Source organism: Cynoglossus semilaevis, chromosome 8 (genome assembly GCF_000523025.1).
Source record: "Cynoglossus semilaevis isolate Cse_v1.0 chromosome 8, Cse_v1.0, whole genome shotgun sequence".
Classification (NCBI taxonomy): Eukaryota; Metazoa; Chordata; class Actinopteri; order Pleuronectiformes; family Cynoglossidae; genus Cynoglossus; species Cynoglossus semilaevis.
The window spans coordinates 17,246,689-17,268,085 of record NC_024314.1 but is presented as its reverse complement, the minus strand read 5'-3'; the positions used below and the strand labels follow the sequence as shown (position 1 = coordinate 17,268,085).

The window sequence follows — 21,397 nt, the reverse complement described above, 5'->3', positions numbered from 1 at the left end:
ATACAGGAGATGAGCGTGTGGGGGGGGGGGGGGTGTAATAGAATAGAATATTGTGGTACATGCATCAAATTTTAATTTTTTACGTTATTATAACTTCTTCAGGTAACTGCGTTTTTATTGTTGAATAAAGAAGAAACCTTAGTGCACGAGAACTAAATTACACAGCCTACCAGCGGGACAACAGATGTCAGATGCCATTAAAAGCCAGACTGATGGGGGTGGGGTGCATTTATTAGGGTTGATGTCAATGTCATGTAAATGGGGGTCTGTCATTACCGGCCCACACCAGGCCCCGTCAGTCTTTGAGAAACTCTGAGCATTGATTTCCAACAAACTAGTTTTGATTTTGTCATTTAAGATGATTTTTTTTTTTTTGCTGCAATATATCATATGGTGTTGTAGCTTCTGTCAGTCGTGGTGTCTGTGCTCACAGCGTCCCGTTTCACATTGATGTGATATTGAAGGTCAGAAGGTTAAAGAAAAATTCTTTGTTGCACAACCCTGCTCTTACCCGAGTGTCCACCACAAAGTAGAAGCAAAAAAAAAAAAAAAAATCAGTCGCTCCAACAAGTTGTGCAAAGTGGTCTTGTGTACGATCACCAAACATTCTTGTGCACTGACATCACTCTCCGACTGGTGAACAAACCGTAGGTGTGTATCTGTCACCTACGGCCTGGAGTGTGAGCATCATAGTTATTTTTTGTGCTAGAAATAAGGAAGCTGTGAACGTGGAACATTTAAACTTACAACTGACTGACTAACTAACTAACTAGTTTACAAGGGATTAGTTCAAAGAAGTTGTGTTGACTCGCACAGTCTCTTCACACACACAAAGACACACACACTCAGACTGTGTGCATGGAGCAAGTCCGACTCTCAATAGCTTTTGTTAAATCTCTTCAGCTTCTTTTTACCCCTGCTTCCTGTCCACAGGGAGCAGCGCTGCTCACGTGCACACGAGCGTGCATGTGTCTCATGGTTTTTGTGCAGGCCCTTATGTGTTAAACAAAAAAGATTTTAGCAGGGCTAAGGGACAGAATACCCTTTGGTTTGAAACCCAAAAGATTGCTAAAACCAATGCTACAGGTACACATAAGGACTAAGAACATAGGCACAGAAGGTATAATATCCTTCTGTATATAGATATATGCTTATATATATACTGTATATATAGATAAAAAAGAGCTAAAACTTTTCAAAATGTTTCAAGTTACAAAAAACCCCCCAAAGCTAGCCAAAATCGCTAAAGATTAGTTCGGAAAAAACATGTGATATTTGTAGTTGATTGAACAAGATTTGGCAAAAAATAAGTTATAAGTTATATATATAAATAGCTAGCTAATTCCCTTATTCGTCCCACAGTGGGCAAGATCACAGTCTTCTATTCAGAGTCTTTGCAACCCACCCAGGCTGCCACAGGAGGCGCCATTAGGAATATGTGGTTCCTCTGGGGCTCGAACCCAGGACCTTACTCGTGTAAAGCAGATGTGTAAAGTGTGTAAAACAAAGTGCTTGTATCGTACCAGAATCTAACAGTAAATGTTGCTCCTGTCTTTGTACTGCCAAACTCCTGACACTGTTAACCTACTTGATTACAGTAAACTACCAATGAGGACAATGAGACGCTCAAACGAAGACACTCGCTGACTGGTGTGCTGTTGGCTGTGGGTCCCTGGATTGACACGTGTGAGTATTCAAATGAAGTAGCCAGCCCAATACCAATATTTGAATTGGTAGAGGTGCATCTATCTGTCTATCTATCCATCCAGCTAGCTAGCTAGCTAGCTATCAGGGTTCTGTCTCTGGCTACTACTCAGTTTTGAAGCTAGGAATGAATGTAATGAATGTTGTGCTGCAAAGGTAAGATACAGTAGTTCCTCCTCGTTATTTCCCATTACTCCTGCTGCTCCTCCTCATTTTGACTGTTCTGTTAACGTTTTTTTTTATAACTTATGGTTTGTGCCGATACACGACATCAACCACGACCTTAGATGAATGTCTGATGTTAATGAGTAGAACCTGATATGTATGCTCAGTTAGAGTTAGCTACAGATCAGGATGTGTAAAAACAAAGGACGATTATATGTGTGTTTACGTGTGTGTGTGTGTCTGCCTCTCACCTCATTTCCATGCATGTTGCCCACATATTTAAATTCGGGGATTCCAAGTGTGTGTTGTCGAGGCCTGAGGCCCAGGGCTAAGACCCACAGCTGCTGACCTGATGGAGGAAATACACACATACACACACACACACACACTTGTAACAAACATATTACAGGTCCTACTGTAACAAATTTATCTTCGGTGAGTGTTGCGATGGAAAGTGACGATTATCTTTCCGAAAGCTGGTTCACATCATACTGAAACCGCTAACTGTTCGTTTAACAAGTATTAAGGCTGTACTGAGTCACCTTCTGTGTGTGACAGAGGCTACTTATGTCTAGCTCTTCACAAACATAAAAGCCCAAACGAACACTTGAAGATTTTAGAGCTAGCTAAAGTAAAGAAAATATGGCTCCACTCGTGTTGGCTTTGTCTTTGGTCGTTGTTAGCTATCCCTTAAGTAAAATCGACCGATGAATGAAATAACTTAAAAATTAAGTGAGTATTTTTTTTACTCACTTAATACTATACTCTGGATTAGATTGTTGCAGGGCTAATTATAAAATAATCCCTTGGCCGATGTCGATGTTTAAGGCCTTTTCTGTATTATTATTATTATTATTGTCTCTCTCAACTCACGTTCAGTATATAATATATAAAAACCACAATGAACATATACGAAAACCATGTGCAATAAGCCCATAACAGATACTGTTAAGTAAATATATATAAATGTGTATATGTAAATATAGTATGAACACACGCAGACATATAGATACATATAAGATTTTATTCCTATAGTTGTATTTGATATTTATTTATATATGTATTATATATTTATATTCATGTCTTACATATTTGATATATATTTTTTCTCTTAATGAGTGACATTTATTTTATATATTTATATTTGAACTCAAATTATATTCATGAAAGATTATGTGAGGTGTTTTAGTCATGATTTTAAAAAGAATCATAATTAGTTGAAGAAACATTTTTATCAGTCATTTTTCAAATTGAATTACTAGACATTTCAGTCGACCCCATTTGAATTCCAGACGACCCCACGTGGGGACCCGACCCCAAGGTTGAAAAACAGTGGACTGGGTCATTTCTGACCTAAAATTGAAAAAAAAAAATTCTTGGTAGATTAAGTGTATCTTTTAAAAAATATTCTTTTATAGTAGAAAAATAAGTTTATAACAATAATTGCTTCTTTGAGATCACCAGTGACTAAAGTGGATCACACACAGTCACAGTCACCGCTGACTGAGGACAGTGTCAGGTGTCACAGTCACCACGGCAACATTGAACCTGTCTGGGTGTGTGTGTCTGATCATATGGCACAGCAGAGCCCATATGTCACTTTAATCCAGAATAGTTCAATCTGGCTAATCACACACACACACACACACTAATCTGAGCTAATCCAGGACACCATCCGGCATGTACTGTATATGCTGTGTGTTAGTGTGAGTGTGTGTGTTAGTGTGTGTGTGTGTCACAGACGTGCTCAGACCTGCTCCTCTCTCATTCATTCAGTAACTTCTGTCTGACGTACAGTAACTGCGTGTCTCTGTCACCCACTGCAGTAAAAAGCTCCCTACCATAACCATGTCGGCTGTGAAGTTAGTGTGACGTAACTTACCCTCCAGGTATTTTAAAGGTCACGTCTCAGGTTTTTCGAGGAGTATGCTAACTGCTGCTTCTACTTTTACTATCCCTGTACCGATATCTAAAGGTAAAATCAATGATTATAACTGTTGATCCTCTCATACCTTTGTCACTTAGTTTAAATGTGTTACTTTGTGACTTCACTGTTTAACTTCTAGATTTACCTCAGTGACTCAAAGTAGCCAGAGGAGACAGTAGTGAACCAGCAGCTTTTTTGACCTTGTGAGGTTAAAGAACCTCCGTTTTTTTTAATGGACTCAGGTGTGGGAGAGTGAGAGGTTTAAAGACTCCTGACACATCTTGGCACCATAGATTTGAGCTGATGTAGATGATCTATAGTAGGGTTGTCCGATATTACCTTGATGCCGATATTGTCCAAACACATAATTTCCGATATCTACCAGTATCAATATAGCGGGTCAGCGATGGCCTGGTTGTTAAGAATGGTAAGCGCCACATGCTGATGGGTTCAAACAGTACTTCTCAAATAGTGGGGTGGGGGTGGGGAGGGGCTTCCAATGGAATATGGCCTGCTGGACATAAGTACCACAGCTGTAATGCTTGAATGATAATAAGCCTCCAGTCACTAGGTGGCAGCAACTCATGCAGTGGTTTGTACAGACAAAAAATATACCTGTTTTCAGGTTCTCAATAGAATTTCAATTTGCAGTAGCGTTAAAACATTTCTGTTCCCAAGAGGGTGGGGGGGGGGCATGACAGAAAATAACTGATAACCACTGGGTTGAATGCAGTGGTGTGCTGTGCATCAGTGAAAAACTGATAACGATTCTTACATAATTATGCTTATTTCGAGCTGATCATATCGGTCCGTCGATATTATCGGACATCCCTGTTCTTTAGCCAAACGAGCATTTATAAAACACTTCAGTATTTCACTTTTCATGCAAATGTAAATGTTTTGTATGTCACACAATACCTCTGACAGATTTCCCGATGCTGTACAGGTGTGTTATGTCAGGGTTGGACAGGCTGATCTGGGTGAGAATCTGTTCAATCTCTCGGTTGCTGTGGTATCGAAACTCCAGTGTTGAGGTGGAGGTGATGATGAGGATGAGGAGGAGGAGGAAGATAAGTGAGGGCATCACGACAGCACAGCCTACAGGGCAGACATCATCATTGTTAAGTGTAATGCTTTTTTAAAAAGATCAATGTTTGGCTAAAGTCTGGCTCGTTGTAAAGAAGGAACGTGAGATTTGAAGCAGTTAACGGGAATTTGGGAATCTGTGCCCACGGTTATGAGAAGGTGGAAAGAACTACGGAAACAAAAGGGGTTCTCGACCTAAGTCAGGGTTTGGCTCTAGAGGTGAATTTTCATCCTAAGTCGGAATTTATGTATGTTACATTTCACGAAATATGTAGGAAAATGGAAACTATTGCTTTTACATGGAATTAATTACAGCGAAAAGCAATGAAGAACACACGAAAAATGTTCAGTTGAATTCTTTATCATCGTCTACAATGACTTCTGCCTGTGAGCCATAATGAAGGGCACCAGAGAATGTAAACAGAGCCGTCTTCCGTGTCGGAATCCGAAAACAAGACTTTCTCAATAAATTTATACTCGTGTGGCGACGCAACGGGGAAAAACATTTTGCAAATAGCAAGCTAACCTAAACTTAAACAAAAGCTAAAATTTAGAGAAGATGCTAACAAATAGTCTTTTTGTACGTCATTGACTAAGCCAGGCGCGGACAAACGTTTTGACTCGTGGCCACAACTGTCCTAAAATGACCAGGGGGCGCTAGGTCAGGAGCAGATAGATGGAGCGTTCGTGTGAACTAAGATAAATGACATGGGAAAGTCATGCATAAAGGCTAAAATGCTAAGATGCTTTTATCATTTTCTATGCCATCTATTGGGGAAACGTGGGTATTGCAGGGAAAAGGCAGAAGTTTAATGATAATATAAATAAATTATATAATTTGAAAATGTTTGGCAGATCTGGATTAAAAAGCTGAACGGGCCGCATCCGGCCCCCAGCCCTTAGTTTGCCCACAAAGTGCTAGCCAAGTTTATTGAAGTTGTTAAACAGATTTAATTTGTCAGTCAGAGGTTTACACTATACCAAACAAACATTACTATTAGTTCAAATTGTTATTTTAATAATTCTATTAACCTCATTATGTCTTGTTAATGGACTATAATTATCATAATTATTTATCAACAACAGATAAACATTAAGATATATAAGGCATGGTGCTGAAAGATGGGAGAGAAAATACATTTATTTTAGAATACCAATAATCGCAACCGTATTCGTATCATGGCTGAAAACATATTAAGTAATATAAATAATCTCTAAGACCTAATATGTTTGTAAAGTTGTATCTATCACGTTAATTATGTTAAGTTTTCACTTAGCGTTCAACCAGAGGAATGTTCCAGTTAATCAATTATTGATCGTTAGGTTCGAATGACACGCTATGAAGCCAACGCTTCTCTGTGTTCGTACCTGTTCAGTGTCCGTTGGTGGTCCGTCCCGACGGATCCGAAAAACGCCGAAATTCCCCGAAGTCCAGCAACGAGAGAGACGAGAGTTGCAGTTTCTGTGACTGAGGAGAATTGACCGAGTTAGAGAGTTTTTACACTACAACAGGGAGTCCCGCGGGGGCGGGGCTAATGGTTGTGCGGTTTTGTGTGTGTGTTTCGTGTGCGCGCGTGCGTGTGCACACGTCTATGAATCATTCTGTTTGAACGAAACTGTTGAACTCGTTCACGTTCACACCAAACGGTTTGAGCTTTAATCTCGATGAATGCAATTTTTTTTTCAATTTTTCTTTTTAAGAATTCATGGGTTGACTTTATTCTTTTGTTTTATTAAAAAGTAAAAAGTACTACCAATGTACTTTAACAACAAAACACATGGCGTGTTTTTATATTGGCTCTCTTAGCTATTTTTTCAATTTTTTATTTATCAGACCAATCAGATGATTTTTATCAACATTTGATTGTTTTCATTCACATTTACCTCAGTGACACAAACTGACCACAGGAGGCAGCAGATGACCTGTATCCCTGTGTGCTAAAATGAATGATATCCTGGAAATGTTCTTGACTTTATTTGCTAAAGATTTTGTTCAGAATTTAAAAGCTATAAATACCACTACTACTACTACTACTGCTACTACTACTACTACTACTAATAATACTAATAACCTAGACACTATTGGCTGATAAACAACGTTTACAGTAATGTATATTTGAAGTGTTGTTGCGGATGTAGGTCCTGCAGGGAGGAGGCCTCACTGGGACCTTTGAGAAAGGTCATTAAGGTTCTTGAGTTTGGGATGTTCATGCACTCGAAGGTTCTTAGGGGGTTTGTGGGAGTGGTTTTAACAGGGGTAAAAAAAGGATGTTATTGTCCTAGGGGGATGCTCTAGGCACTGGGGAATCAAAGGATGTTCCAGATTCTTGAAGAAAGAATTTAGATACTCAGTAGTCTTAAGAATACTGAAATAAATGTAATTCAATATTCTGGAATCTGTAACCAACCTTAAATGAGAAGAAAAAAAATTGTAGTTGTTTTGGAGCCTTGAACAAGCATAGTTTTGAAATATAATAATATTATTATATATTCTTTAAAGAAACCAAAAGGAAAGCAAAACGTTTTCATTCAAAGTTAACAAATAGTAAAAAACAAAAAACATCACCAAATGGTTGAATCCAAAATAACTATCCATTGTTTGAACGAATAAAAATAATTAAAACGATTTATTTATTATTAAATTAAAATTACAACTTTTTGAATTCCCCATTTCGACAAAAATGAAAAGAAAAAAAAATTAAGAATGTTTTCACTGCCACTCTGTGACTCTGCTGATATGACGGATCCTTGGCGCCATCTGCTGCCGTTAGATATAAACTACATCACTGGCTACGAGGTCCAACAGTTGATGTGAAGTACTGGAGTTCGAGACAAGACTTAAGTCCCTGCACAGTTATGCAGCAGTAAACATGCAATTGAGCTCCATCTACTGTTCCTACACAGGAATTACTTCCAAATATTAACTTGATCTCTTGACCTTCATAAATTTTAATTGGTCTTCAGAATTTCTTAAGAAAAAGTTCCAAGTATTTTGCAATATATATATATATATATATTTTAGTTTTGCTGAGGGTCTAGACCAGGGCCCGCAAACAACCCACAACTGGACCATGAGTAGATGTCAATAATGATTTTGCCCTTGAGGTGGCGTTAATTGATCATTTAAGGATGAGGAAGGGTTGCTAGCTGTTTGCAAGGTAGAACTAAGTAGTATTTGTATTAAATGCATGTGTATATATGCATATATATATATATATATATATATAATATATATAACATGTATAACATGTTACGAACCTCAGTACTGACATGACAGTTCAGTAAAGTGCTGAGGATTGAAGGATCATTACTCAATAAGGATCATTATTATCATTTTCAAAATAAAACATCTTTTAGACTCTGTTCAGTTTGTATCAGTCTGAATGACCTGTTAATTTAAAATATTGCCAGATTATCTTAAAATAAAGAAAATAAATGAATATGGATGGATTTTCTTTGAAAATTAAGTACATTTTTTCACTTTGTCCCACTGCGGTCCGGTACCAAATGACCTATGGACTGGTACTGGTCCGCAGACCGGGGGTTGGGTACCTCTGATCTATACAGTCTTCCATTTACAACCAGCCCTTCAAGGTCAACTGTACTGCTGATGTGGCCCCGGTGAAAATGAGTTTGACACCCCTGGTTTAGGATCAGAGAATCCACGGTCTAAGGTTGATCAAAGATGCTGTAGAACCTAGTTCTAGTGTTCTAGACAGCATGAGAATGTAGGTTTGTTTAGGTATTGATGGACCTGAAGATGCTTCAGTCTGTCTTGAGGTCTTTAAAAGAGCTGAACAGGTGTTTGATTCTTACTGTTGACCACCAAAGGAGCAATTAGCATCTTGATCATTCCGTCAGTCAACTCTCGACATCAGTAGTTTGTGAAGTTGTTTTAATTCCTCATCGTGTACAATGTTGAAGTGGTGCCTTGTGGGGGCGTCCTTCTGACTGACAGCTCATTTAAAGGGACACGGTCAAGAAAATGAGAAGCAAAGCTCAGAAACAGGGACTTAATGAAGCCACCGCAAAAGACGGACAGTTACAACATCAGACCCCCCCAAACTCCCTGTGTGTCTTGGTGTGTATTTGAAAACTAATTTTCGACGACACAACAATGTGGAGACACGAGAGAGAGAGAGAGACTGAAAGTTGTTTAAAACTTTGAGAAAAGTTAAGATAAAAAGGTTGAAGTCGACGAAGAGGAAACGTTGGGACTTAGACGAACAGACAGACAGTCAGTCAGACGGACAGACAGACAGACAGACAGTCAGCCAGACGGACAGACAGACAGTCAGTCAGACAGACAGACAGTCAGACAGTCAGTCAGTCAGTCAGTCAGACAGACAGTCAGTCAGACAGACAGTCAGACAGACAGACAGACAGTCAGTCCGTCAGACAGACAGACAGACAGTCAGACAGTCAGACAGACAGACAGTCAGACAGACAGTCAGTCAGACAGACAGACAGCCAGTCAGACAGACAGCCAGTCAGTCAGACAGACAGCCAGTCAGACAGACAGACAGTCAGTCAGATGGACAGACAGTCAGTCAGACAGTCAGTCAGACAGACAGTCAGTCAGTCAGACAGACAGTCAGACAGACGGACAGACAGTCAGTCAGACGGACAGACAGACAGACAGTCAGACAGACAGACAGACGGACAGACAGTCAGACAGTCAGTCAGACAGTCAGACAGTCAGTCAGACAGACAGTCAGACAGACGGACAGACAGACAGACAGTCAGACAGTCAGTCAGACAGACGGACAGACAGTCAGTCAGACGGACAGACAGACAGACAGACAGATGATCAAACACGTGTTGTACGGTGCAGGACAAAAACGTATCTTCCCTCCAATTTTCTCAGGTCCCCCTGAGGTAATTGACACTTCCTTTAATATGACAGTTATTTATGGTCGCGGTCGACGACTTGGTTTTCTGACGTTGTCTTCGTTTGTTTGGTGACAGTCGCTGTTTCTTGTTCCTCATCGAGGTTTTGTCATTTTAAAGTTTCACACGGCAACCGTGTTTGGCAGAAACAAGAGAATTTAATTAAAGGCTATAGGAGGGGTATATATATATGACAATGGTGATGTGTGTGTGTGTGTGTGTGTGTGTGTGTATATGTGTGTGTGTGTGTGTGTGTGTGTGTGTGTTAGCTGTCAGCACAGTGTTTTATCTGCACTCTAAGGAAATGATCAATCTGACATTTCTCCCACAGCAAGTGTGTATGAAATAATTGTTGTTATTACTACCATTACTTCGTCTTCGTCACACACACACGCGCACACGCGCACACACACACACACACACACACACACACACACAGCAGGCAAATGGTGGAAAAAATGCTTAGAAAAAAAAAGATGATGTTTCAAAAATAAAACTGTACCACGTTATGAATGTACACCTGTGTATATATACAGTATGTGGCCCGTACTCTGTTAGTACGATTTTTCATACTCTAAGATCAAATGGGATGTTTTTTTTTTCTCGTGTCAAAGAAGACCTGTTGCAGACAGATATAGATTAAATAAATGTCAGTTACAGACAGAAAGAAACACCAAACCATTGTCATGGGAACCACATGATTTTTCACCCACTTATGTCAGCATCTTCACATGCAAAACACTGGGAAATTTTTTTTTTTTTTCCCTTTTACACTTGATGTATTTTTAGTTTTCACAAACTTTCTTTGTTATGCACTCTAAAAATAGTCCAATCAAATCACTTTAAATCGCTAATGTAACTGAAGGACCGCTGGACGTTCTTGGTGTCGCAAACTCAAAATCTGATTGGTTACAGAAGCACTTTCATTGCCATTCATTTCAGGCTCCTCAGCGCCCACAACACTGCTTCTAAAGGCCATAGGGCAGATTTATTTGACCCTGGTAACAGATAATGGCTGAAATATGATTGGGTAAAAACTTGAGTACACACTGGCTGCAGGACAACCAAGAGAAAAGCTGAGAATGAGAATGAATGATGAGAACGGAATACTCTGTATTACTGTATAAATATTCATGATAAATATATTGAAATATAAGTCACTGATTCTGGTACTGTTTCGACCAGCAGAGAAGGCCTTAAAATGGAACTGTACGTGTTCTTCTGTGTCGGAATGTGCTTTGTGGGTAATCGTGACAATTCTGTGTCAGTCATCAGGAAGCAGTTTCTGGTCGGACGCCACAGTCACGGCACCTGACTTTTGGAGTACCGTTGCCTCCCGGAACGCCTCATCTCTGGATGGGTGAAGACTGTCTTCTTCTTCTCTTCTCCTCATTGTCTCCGGCCATTGTCAAACTGAGACCACTATCTCAGGCTCCAGACAGTTTCCACTTCTCCAGAGGATTTTGGTAATGAATGACTTGCAGCCTCATCTGCTCCTCCTGCTCCTCATAACAGTACCTTTGCTATCTCTTCTCTACAGATGCTGGGCAATCAGAAAAGTCACAACGGTTTCTCAAACCCGACTTAGGTCCTCTCCTTCTGAGTGTCACTGACATCAAGCTCGCTGTCCTTGCTGCCAGAAGGGGGAGACCCTAACAGTACTATCACATTTATTCCTACCCACGTAAAAATGTGGATTCACTTCCTGTAAATATTGGTGCAGAGTTTTGACTATTGCCATAATAAGCAGTTGTTTAAGTTGAATATTTAATGCACATGTCAAACTCAAGGCCCGGGGAACAAGTCTTTTTAATATAATAAAATATAATATAATATCATATAATATAATAATAAACAACTTAACATATCCACCAAAAATGCGCATATTTACAGTTGAAAGGATTTTGGCAAAATCCTTGCACTGCTCCTTTAAACACATTGCCTTTAAATTTTTATTGAAGAAAGGTGTAAATATCTAAAGAGATAGTATAATACCTGTAAATTGGTTTATTGCCTGAAAACAACAGCGTGTCATTGAGGATTAATAGTTATGATGTTTACGTAATCAGCAGAGCTAACGGGAAGGGAGAGGGTGCAGCCTCCGTGTGGGTAATTACCTGAAATGTTTACGTGTGTTTGGAAGAAACTACAGTGAAATGAGGAACAGAGTTAGATGGTGACGTAACAGCGAAACGCCTTAGCTCAAGGAACGTCATAAACTAAGGACCGAGTTAGATGGTGACGTAACAGCGAAACACTCAAGGAACGTCATAAATTAAGGACCCCTAGAAACTCCTAGAAAGTGTCAGGAATGTGGAAACAATGTTGACAGTATTAGCAAATACAGACCAGTACCGTTGCTTGTTTAAATTTCGAAAGTACTAGAAGAATTTTTTTTTTCAAAACTCTCAGCAGTTCCATCACTAACGAAAGTAATTGAAGACGTCACAACAGCAACCGACTGAAGTAATTACGCAGTAAGAGTTCAACATTCTTTTAAAGAAGGCTTTGGATACAATGGGTCATTAAGTTAGTTGAAATAATTTGGAATAAATGTAGAATTGGTTGAGAGAATTTTTTTTTTTTAGATTATAAACATCTGATTTAACAGAGCCACACAAACAGACCTGGGTGTTTCATGGGCTGGGATTTTTTTTCTTGCCTCTTAACTGCTGGACTTTGCCCTGATGTCAGAGTTTCCAGACTTTGTCTTTTATTATTTCTGATAAGGCTGGCGAACAAGGAGGAGGAAGACAACAACCATTTAAAACAAGTTCTACATCGGCACGAACCTACAGGTTGTTTCTGGAGAACAGCAAAAGAGGTAAGTGATGTTTACAGTATCTTTCACTTTGCCTGAAGACCTCTTTTACATTTATAAAAATCTATTTTTGAAACAACTCATGTCGTTCATGTACAATTCAGCAGTGAAAACTTAACAGCTTAGCACCTAACACTGTTTCCATTTGGCCTTAGCATTTTTACATTGTTAGGATTTTTTTTTTCGGTTTGAATGCTTCATATCTTTATCTTTATAGCTACGACACAACTTCAGCGCTCTGTTTGATGGTTCCTATATTTGTTTATCTGTTTTTTTTGTTTTAACCTTGCAAACGTTGTTTTTACTTTCACAAGGATTTGTTTTTGCCATTTGCCTTTCGTCAAATGTTTTGCTTCCTTATTCGGAGTTGAACCCACACCTGCAGTATTTGCGGGAATGTAGACCTACAGCACCAATTAAACATAGGTGATATAGAGACTGACTAAAGAGCATTTATGATATCTTGCTATTAGTGCCATGCGATTACGACTATATTTTTATTGCCCCTACTGACAAGGAAATTTTTTTTTTTTTAACTCCACAAACAACAAACAGATATTCTTTTGACACTTCATGACCACATGATTCCTGTTCATTTTTTTCCTGTTTTTTTTTCCAGTGTTGTATCATAAGCAAGGTATTGTTGATTACAGCAGGACTGATCTCAGTGAAAAGTTTTTTTCACTGAGATCCTTAAAGAGAAAAACAGAGACTTGGATGTATCCACATACACAAAATAAATAGAATTTAAATACATTCTAGATGCCAGTGCAACTAACATAGAACAAAACCTTCTGGAATAAGTGAAAGGAAACATGATCTGAACTGATCAGCAATGCTAGTAAAGCTAGTAGGACAGATGTTGGTTTATATAGCAAAAAGGGCCAAAAATGAGCTAAATTATCAAACTTAAAAAAAAAATTCCTCCAAGAACCCCAAAAACATTACCAAAAACTATTTTGGAAACTTGATTAAAAACCAGGCCAAAACTTTTCCTTTTGTGACCCGATCCAAACAGGAAGCAGATATGGCGCACGTTAATGATCAGCTGGTGCCAATTCTGGAGGACTTGAAGGACGATGATTTCAGACGCTTCAAGTTTCATCTGCATAAGTTGGAGGATAACCTTCAGCGGATCCCACTGTACCGTCTTGAGTCAGCAGACCGGCTGGAAACAGCAATTTTGATGGGGCAGTATTACCCAGATCAGGTTTTGGAAGTGACCCAGGCTGTTCTCAAAAAGATCCCTAGGTTGGACCTGGTGCAGGCTTTGTGTAACAACAGCCTTAAACCAAACGGTAAGCTATAGAAAGAAGATTTGCAAATGACTCACTTCAGAATAATCTGATCTAATAAAGTGAACTAAATTTCCATTTCCCTTTCCCTGTGTGTAGAGATCTATGTCAATGTTATAACACCTCCAGCAATTCATACGTTTGACCCTCTGCTCAACACTAGTGGATATGAAGGTACAGTAAAGCTATTCTTTGAGAGCTGTTGCTGTTGTAAATAATGTATTTGTATTGAAAGCTTTGGCTTAAAAATAGTAATGGGAGCTTTAGGGTCCTAATCGAACCAAGAGTTTGTTAAAACTTTAATCAATTTCATCTGAGGTAAATCAACTTCACTGGGATTTATGAAGATCCCATAGACCCTCATTTTGCCGGTATACCAGGTTTTGACTCTAATCCTTTGCATTGAAACTAAGTAACTACGATCAAACTCATTGCGATTTAAAAAATGTACTCATCATCTGACTTTGTTCCCGCTAAACGCAGAGTTCCCTGAACAGGATCCAGATCAAGATCCAGACGTCGTCATGCACCAGGGCCAGCTCCAGTCCTACCTCAAAGATTGCTTCGTGGTGGTTAAAGAAGGCATGTCAGAGAAAAATAAAGCAGAGTGTCTAGACGACATTTTTGTGGAGCTCTTCCTCACAGATGGAGGTGATATAGAAATCAATGAGCAGCATGAGATAGACTGGAGTGGAAGCGCAAAAGCCAAGATGGCAGATGCAGAGAAGCTAATTAACCCCAACAAGATATTCCAAAGTCCCAATGACAAACCGATACGAACAGTGCTGACGGCAGGAATTGCAGGAATTGGCAAAACCATCCTTGTTAAAAAGTTTGTCTTGGACTGGGCCAACGGGAGGCAAAATCAGGATATACATTTTTTATTTCCTTTCGGCTTTAGTGAACTCAATTTGCTGAAGGACAAGCATTTGACTTTTGCCCAACTTGTCTATGAGAGCATCTGGGAAACAAAAGGCATCCCAAAGGAATACCTCCAAAAGGTTTTCACAGAACTCCAAGCCTCGGGATGTCGAGATTACAAAAATAAAAACAATAAATATAAAATCCTGTTTGTGTTGGATGGACTGGATGAAAGTCGCCTTCAGCTGGACTTAACTCAAAGCAAAAAGCCATTAGTGCCCTTCGATGTAACACAGTCTGCGTCAGTGGAGGTCCTGCTGTCAGCTCTAATTCGTGGAGAACTACTTCCATCTGCACGTATTTGGATCAGCACTCGGCCAGGTGCTGTCAAACTGATCAATGGTGACTTTGTCCAAAGAAAGACGCTAGTCAGAGGGTTTAACGATCCACAAAAAGAGGAGTACTTCGAGAAGAAATTCCCAGACAGAAATCAGGCCGACACAATAATCTCCCACATCAAGGCTTCACGAACTCTATTCATTATGTGTCACATTCCAGTCTTCTGTTGGATCACCTCTATTGTTCTGAAAGAGGTTCTGAAGAAGAAAGCAAATATGGAACTACCAACAACATTAACGGAAATGTACTCCGAGTTCCTGATGTATCAGATCACATCCACAGGAGAAAAATGTGGCAAGAAACAGAGCATTCGCTACATCAAGTCATTAGCAAAACTAGCTTTCGTTAAACTGAATGAAGGTAACCTCTTCTACGAGAAAGACCTAAAAGACAGTGGCATTAAAAGCCATAAAGCCTCGTTGTACGTGGATGTGTTGACGGAGGTTTTCGAGGAGGTGCACAGGTGGAGAGACGACGATGCTCCCAAAAAATACAGCTTTGTCCATTTGAGCCTAATGGAGTATCTGGCTGCACTTCATGTGGTGATGTCTCTCATTAACAAAAACAGGAACGTTCTGTCCTCAAAGCTGGATCTGGAAAGGCTGTTCAAGCCGTGTGTGAAGAAATCTTTGACAGAAGTTCACACGATTGCAATTCAGAACGCCTTACAAAGTTCTAATGGACAACTTGACTTGTTCCTGAGGTTCCTGTTGGGTCTTTCTCTCCAGAGCAGTCAGGTCGTCCTTAAACCCCTGTTGAAGGGTTTCAAAGGGCAGACTCAGAACAATTACCAGGAAACCATTGAATCCATCCAGACAGGAATAAGAGAGAATACCTCTACTGAGAGAACATTCAATCTCTTTTACTGCCTCAATGAGCTGAAAGAAAATTCCTTAGTAAATGAAATCCAACAATATCTAAACCCAGAAATTCTTCCCTCGAGCAACCTCACACCTCTCAACTGGCAAGCTCTGGTATTCTTTTTAGTATCGTCAGAAAAAACAGTGAATGAATTTGACTTGAGAAAATACTGCCCCACAGAGGAAGGTCTCTTCAGACTGTTGCCAGTGGTGAAGGCTTCCAAAAAATCATTGTAAGTACAAAATCACATCATTGACTCTATCAAACTGCAGAATGTATCCACTAACTACAGCTGGTGCTCACTTAATGATGATTTCATTAAACGATGACTCAGAGTTACGACAGGTGCAAAATGCACTGGCAGCGGGGTTGTGACTAAGCATGTACATACATGAGGGAGTTAAGAAGGTCCAATCGATCGCTAACAGTTATGGCTTCTCATCAACAGTCCTTTGTAGGTCCAGGGGGTTTTGTTGAACGACGAAATTGTTCAACGGTGGGGTCTTCGGAACGTAACTTTGTCGTTAAGTGAGGACCAGCTGTACACTCATTTTATGTAACTCCTCAGGTTGGTCAGCTGCAAACTGTCCCAGACTGTTTGTTTAGCCCTGGCAGAGGTTCTTTGCTCTGAGTCTTCCATACTGACGGAGTTGGACCTAAGTGACAATGAACTGAAAGACGCAGGAGCAAAGCGCCTAAGTTCTGGACTGCGGAAAGGAACTTGTGCCCTTAAAGTTCTCCGGTAAGTTGAGTAATGCCCACGGTGGTGAAGTAATAATAAGAACTTTGCTGTTCAATAAGACTTTTGACCTGATGCTTTACCCTCCCAGCTTGAGAATAAAATGCACTCATAATTCAGTCATTGTTTTCTTCTCTGTATTAAGACTTTCAGGGTGCATGATCTCAGCTGATGGATGTAAAGTTCTGGCTTTAGCTCTGAAGGCCAACCCCTCCAACCTAAGAGAGCTGGACTTGAGCTTCAACCATCCAGGAGAGTCAGTGAAAAAAATGCTGATGGATTTGAAGAAAGACCCAAACTGTCAACTGGATATCCTCAAGTACAAGACGCACTAGTAGTTTATCACTAAATTAGACATTCCTGAGGTGACGTAAAATATATAACTCTGTTCTGCTTTTTAGGCTCAACAACTGTGGACAAGAACGACTAAAGGCTGGTGTTAAGAAATGTAAGTTTTCTAAAATCAACAAGTCATATCGTTAGAGTAATTAGTGGAATCATTAGCACAGGCGTATCAAGTTAAGATCAATTAAAGATAATTAATAGAGACGCATCAGAACGAATATTCTTAGCCAAAACCACACAACCTCACAATAGTGTATCAAAACAACAAAAGATTGTTGTGGGTCACAAATTTTGTGCTTCGCCATCTCTAATCAGGATATCCGCACCCAATGCGGCTTGGATCATCGGATCTGAAATACAGATGATCCGATTAGTGTTGGGTGCGGTTTTTGCTTGTGTCACCACAACAAACAAAACTGTTTCGGCTGTGTTGTGTCTGTGATAAAAGTCTTTCAGTTGAAACACGAAAATGGGGCATTTTCTGCAAAGATTTTTGATGGCCAAATATTCATTGCATCCCTAATCATTTTTTACTTTTTTACGCTGCTTGTTAGTATTTATATGACCTTGCCTTTTTTTGTCCCTCAGATTTTTGCAAACTTGTCCTTGACCAAAACACAGCCCACACAAACATGAAACTGTCCGACGGGAACACAGTTGTGACAGCTGTTGAAGAGAAGTTGCTGTATTTTTATCATCTAGACAGATTTGACTGTTGGCTTCAGGTGCTGGGCGACACTGGACTGAATGGACGCTCTTACTGGGAGGTATCGTGGAAAGGTAGTGCTCACATTGGCGTAACATATAAAGGGATAATAAGAAAGGGACAGGGTGCGGACATTGGCCTTGGGTCCAATGATCACTCCTGGGCACTGCTGTGCCAGGGAAAAGAAAGCTACTCTATCCAGCATGAAAATGAAGTTAAACCCATTAACCCCCCCGCATCCCCTGCAACCCAAAAAGTGGCAGTTTTTCTGGACTTTCCAGCGGGAACTCTGACCTTTTACAAAGTTGGCTATCATAAGCTGATCCCGCTTCACACGTTCACGTCTGAATTTACAGAACCACTCTACCCAGCCTTTGGTTTTGGGGTTGACTATTCTTCCATAAAGTTTGGATCATCAGTATCTCTCCCTGAAGCTTCAAAAGACATGTTTTAGATGGAGGGATGATGGGACAGATCGATGGACCTTTAGAAATGATGGACCTTGATAAGTTTGGATTGCACTTGTTGGCACTTATTTATCCCGCAATGGGGAAATTCACAGTGTGAGTCTTTGCAACCGACACAGGCTGCCACACGAGGCGCCATTAAGTATGTGGTTGCAACTCACAGTTTACCACAATGGAATCGCTGCTAAACATTGTTGCCCGTAAACATTTCTGGCCCAAACTTTCATCTCTACTTATACTCAAGTCCACATGGACACTTTGTGCCATTTGGATTTTTTCCTTTAATTTGGACAGAATCTAAAAATCTTGGACTAAATGGTGGTTTTAATGTTGACTGGATCCTTCCTTCTTATTGTTCTCTGTTTTTTTTTTTTGTCGAGATTTTTGGGACATTTCACCCTGTCATAATTTCTTTGGAAGATTTCTAGGGCTCCTTATCCAGGGGAGAGCTCTCAGGAACGGACCAAGTTGCAAAGGATATACGTTTGCAAAACACGTTAGAATTGCGTCACTGAAGTAATATAGGAGTAGAGGATGCAAAACGCAAACTTTCAAGTGGCATCCCTACTGCATACAACTAAAGATTTCTTTGTGTACATATCTACAACAACACAACAATACAAAGAACAATATTGAGAAGCTACCTGGGACAGACCTTTCTAAGGCCTAACCGCTAACTATTGGCCAAGCTAAATCTGTCACTCTTGAACTCTTCACTCACGGTTAGTTAAGCGAGAATTTTTTTTTTTTTTTTTTACCGCAGTGTTCTTTTCATCACCCCTTAACTAACCCAGTGTGTTGTGTACTGTATGTAGGTTGCAGAGAATTAATTAGGCCACAGCAGTGACTAATCTGACTGTTCAAGAGTGGAACTTAATTTTCAATTAATTCATTTGTTTCACACCTGGCTTCGTCGGCACTAACGTAGACTAATTATGTTTTGACTCTTTCCACTGAGCTGTTTTGCAATTATGTAAAAATGAAATTTACCCTCAGGTTTTCTCTCTTTCTCGCTCGGCCATAAATGAAACTGAAATTTCACAAAGGCTGAGACACCATTTATCCCCAGGTTCAGGTGTTGAATGTGTGTCTTTAGATTTTGTTTGATCTTTTACGAATTTAAAAAAAGGAAAAAAAAAAGACATTCGATAAACAATCTCAGCAACATTTAAAGAAAAAAAGGCTTAATCTGCTCATTCCTTCACCTTGATATTCTGAGTCTGTAATCTAACTGCTCACAGCTGCTTAGTCCAGAGGTTCCCAAAGTGGGGGGCGCGGCCCGTAGAGGGGGCACGGTGCCATGAAGGTGGTGTAAAATGAATATCCGATAATAATATTGTGCGATATCCGATAAGTATTATTGGTCGATCTTCTTGGAGCAGCAGTAGTAGCCAAACGGGGCAACGCTAGCATAAAATGACGTTTTTTTTTAACAGTTAGCCCACGTCATCCCCAAAGCAGAGGATTACGCATTGGTGTGTGTGTGTGTATGTGTGTATGTGGCTTGTTTTCTTTTTTGGGTGGGGGGTTTAAAAAGCAGAAAAGGTTTGGGAAACCCTCGTTTAGTGTATGTGTGTGTGCCTGTGTGTGTGTGTGAGAGTGTGTTTTTACTTCAGGGTATATAAGGTTTGATTTGTACTGGGACTGTGCAGCTTTCAGTTTCTCTCAATGTCACAGGCAGTGTGTGTATGTGTGTGTGTGTGTATGTGTGTGTGTGTGTGTGTGTGTGTGTGTAATAAAGGTTTCATGTCAGGTTATAATCCTGTCAGGCTCAGAAACCTGAACTGACGTGTACAAGATGGAGGAGGAGAGAGAGAGAGAGAGAGAGACAGACAGTCAGAGAGAGAGAGTGAGTGAGTGACAGGTTCTCTTTTTCGCTTAAGGGGGGTTACTATGGTAACGTGCCTCCCTCTTTCTCTATGTTGCCATGGATGCGAGTCGGAAAACGACTTTTGCCTCTGTGCCTGCGAGCAAATGTGCCCCAGGATGTACAGGAACTAAGCTAAAAAAATATTTATAGAATTTTTTTTTTTTTAACCAAACGAAAATAAAAAAGTTGTTAGTTGAAAAGAGACATTATACGGTTTAGAAATAAATGAAATAAATGTTGTTTAAATGTGATTTTTTATTTTTCCATTTGTTTGTTTTTTTTTTCCTCTTCGTGGTGATTGGCTAGTAAATACCTGCCACTTCTTAAAGTTATTTATTGTAGAACGGAACGTTTCTTGTCATTCGTTAGTTTTCACATGTTACATTTATACCTTGTTTTTTGACTTAAAGGTTTGTATTTAAATGTTTTTGTTGTTCTTATTATAATGTTTTATGAGACATTTTCAAAAATACATTTACATTTCATATAAAGTGACCAGTTAAAGCTTAAAGAAACCTAAATTTCAAACTGAAACGAGACAAAAAAAAGTAAGAAAAAGGGAAAAAAAAAACACCTTAAAAAAGGAAAATGATCAAATTGTTACATTGTTGAAGTCATGCTATCTATATGAACATTCAGGAGCCACTTTATTCATGCCTAGAACAACATTTGATTAACCAAGAAATGAGTTAGCAGATGAGCTGTTCATAAAAATGGTTTAGTTCATGCTAAGTGACCAGCATTTGGGAATAAAAGAGCTAATTAAAGAAATGTGCTAAAGAAAAAAAAAACATGGAGAAAAGCGTTAGAAAAATTCTCGTGTCTGTAATGACCACTTTTCCGACTCACATCCTAATAAAAGGTTTGGTGGGACAGAAAATGAAACCTCTTCTGCTGCAGTGTGTGTGTGTGAGTGAGTGAGAGAGAGACAGATATTTCCATATCAATGGTTTTGCTGTTGAAAGCTTCCACCCACACGCTGCTCTTGCTTTCTGTTGAGACGTTAATTGTAGCTGATTATGAGGCCAACACAGTTATCAAGACACAGAAACACACAACCTCACACGGTGAGCAGTTCGGTCTCTGGTTTTCCGTGTCTTTTTTACATTACATTCATTTTGTTATAAACTTTCAGTCCCTTTTTCTATTTTGTATGTAGTTATTCGTATTAACCACTACTCTGAGACACTGTTCACAGCTAAAGAGTGTTAAAGAAACATTTGGTGGTGATTGATGGTTTTTATGTTAGATTAAGAGCAGT

At 39.6% G+C, this 21,397-nt stretch overlaps 2 protein-coding genes across 6 annotated transcripts in view; one reads left to right on the top strand and one right to left on the bottom strand.

Annotated features, from left to right (window-relative positions):
* cpm (carboxypeptidase M) overlaps nt 1-7,552 on the bottom strand; it is a 15,865-nt gene extending 8,313 nt beyond the window's left edge. Inside the window, exons 1-3 of the mRNA XM_008315351.3 lie at nt 6,251-7,552; nt 4,715-4,894; nt 2,121-2,218 (exon numbers count right to left, since the gene is read on the bottom strand). Of these exons, the coding sequence (XP_008313573.1) occupies nt 2,121-2,218; nt 4,715-4,880 (264 nt within the window). The 5' untranslated portion in view covers nt 4,881-4,894; nt 6,251-7,552. The remainder of the gene's footprint in view (nt 1-2,120; nt 2,219-4,714; nt 4,895-6,250) is intronic.
* LOC103382540 (NACHT, LRR and PYD domains-containing protein 3-like) overlaps nt 1-21,018 on the top strand; it is a 26,396-nt gene extending 5,378 nt beyond the window's left edge. Inside the window, exons 2-12 of one of the 5 annotated variants that reach the window (XM_025057242.1) lie at nt 1,599-1,686; nt 11,041-11,132; nt 11,313-11,430; nt 12,503-12,596; nt 13,612-13,891; nt 13,988-14,062; nt 14,372-16,241; nt 16,578-16,751; nt 16,894-17,067; nt 17,150-17,196; nt 17,682-21,018. In XM_025057242.1, coding sequence (XP_024913010.1) covers nt 13,621-13,891; nt 13,988-14,062; nt 14,372-16,241; nt 16,578-16,751; nt 16,894-17,067; nt 17,150-17,196; nt 17,682-18,253 — 3,183 coding nt within the window. In that variant the 5' untranslated portion in view covers nt 1,599-1,686; nt 11,041-11,132; nt 11,313-11,430; nt 12,503-12,596; nt 13,612-13,620 and the 3' untranslated portion in view covers nt 18,254-21,018. Of the gene's footprint in view, nt 1-50; nt 1,687-11,040; nt 11,431-12,502; nt 12,597-13,611; nt 13,892-13,987; nt 14,063-14,371; nt 16,242-16,577; nt 16,752-16,893; nt 17,068-17,149; nt 17,197-17,681 lie in introns of those variants that run through there. The other 4 variants (XM_008315364.3, XM_025057241.1, XM_025057240.1 and 1 more) reach the window with 4 other exon arrangements.
* Nucleotides 21,019-21,397: the final 379 nt, after the last annotated feature.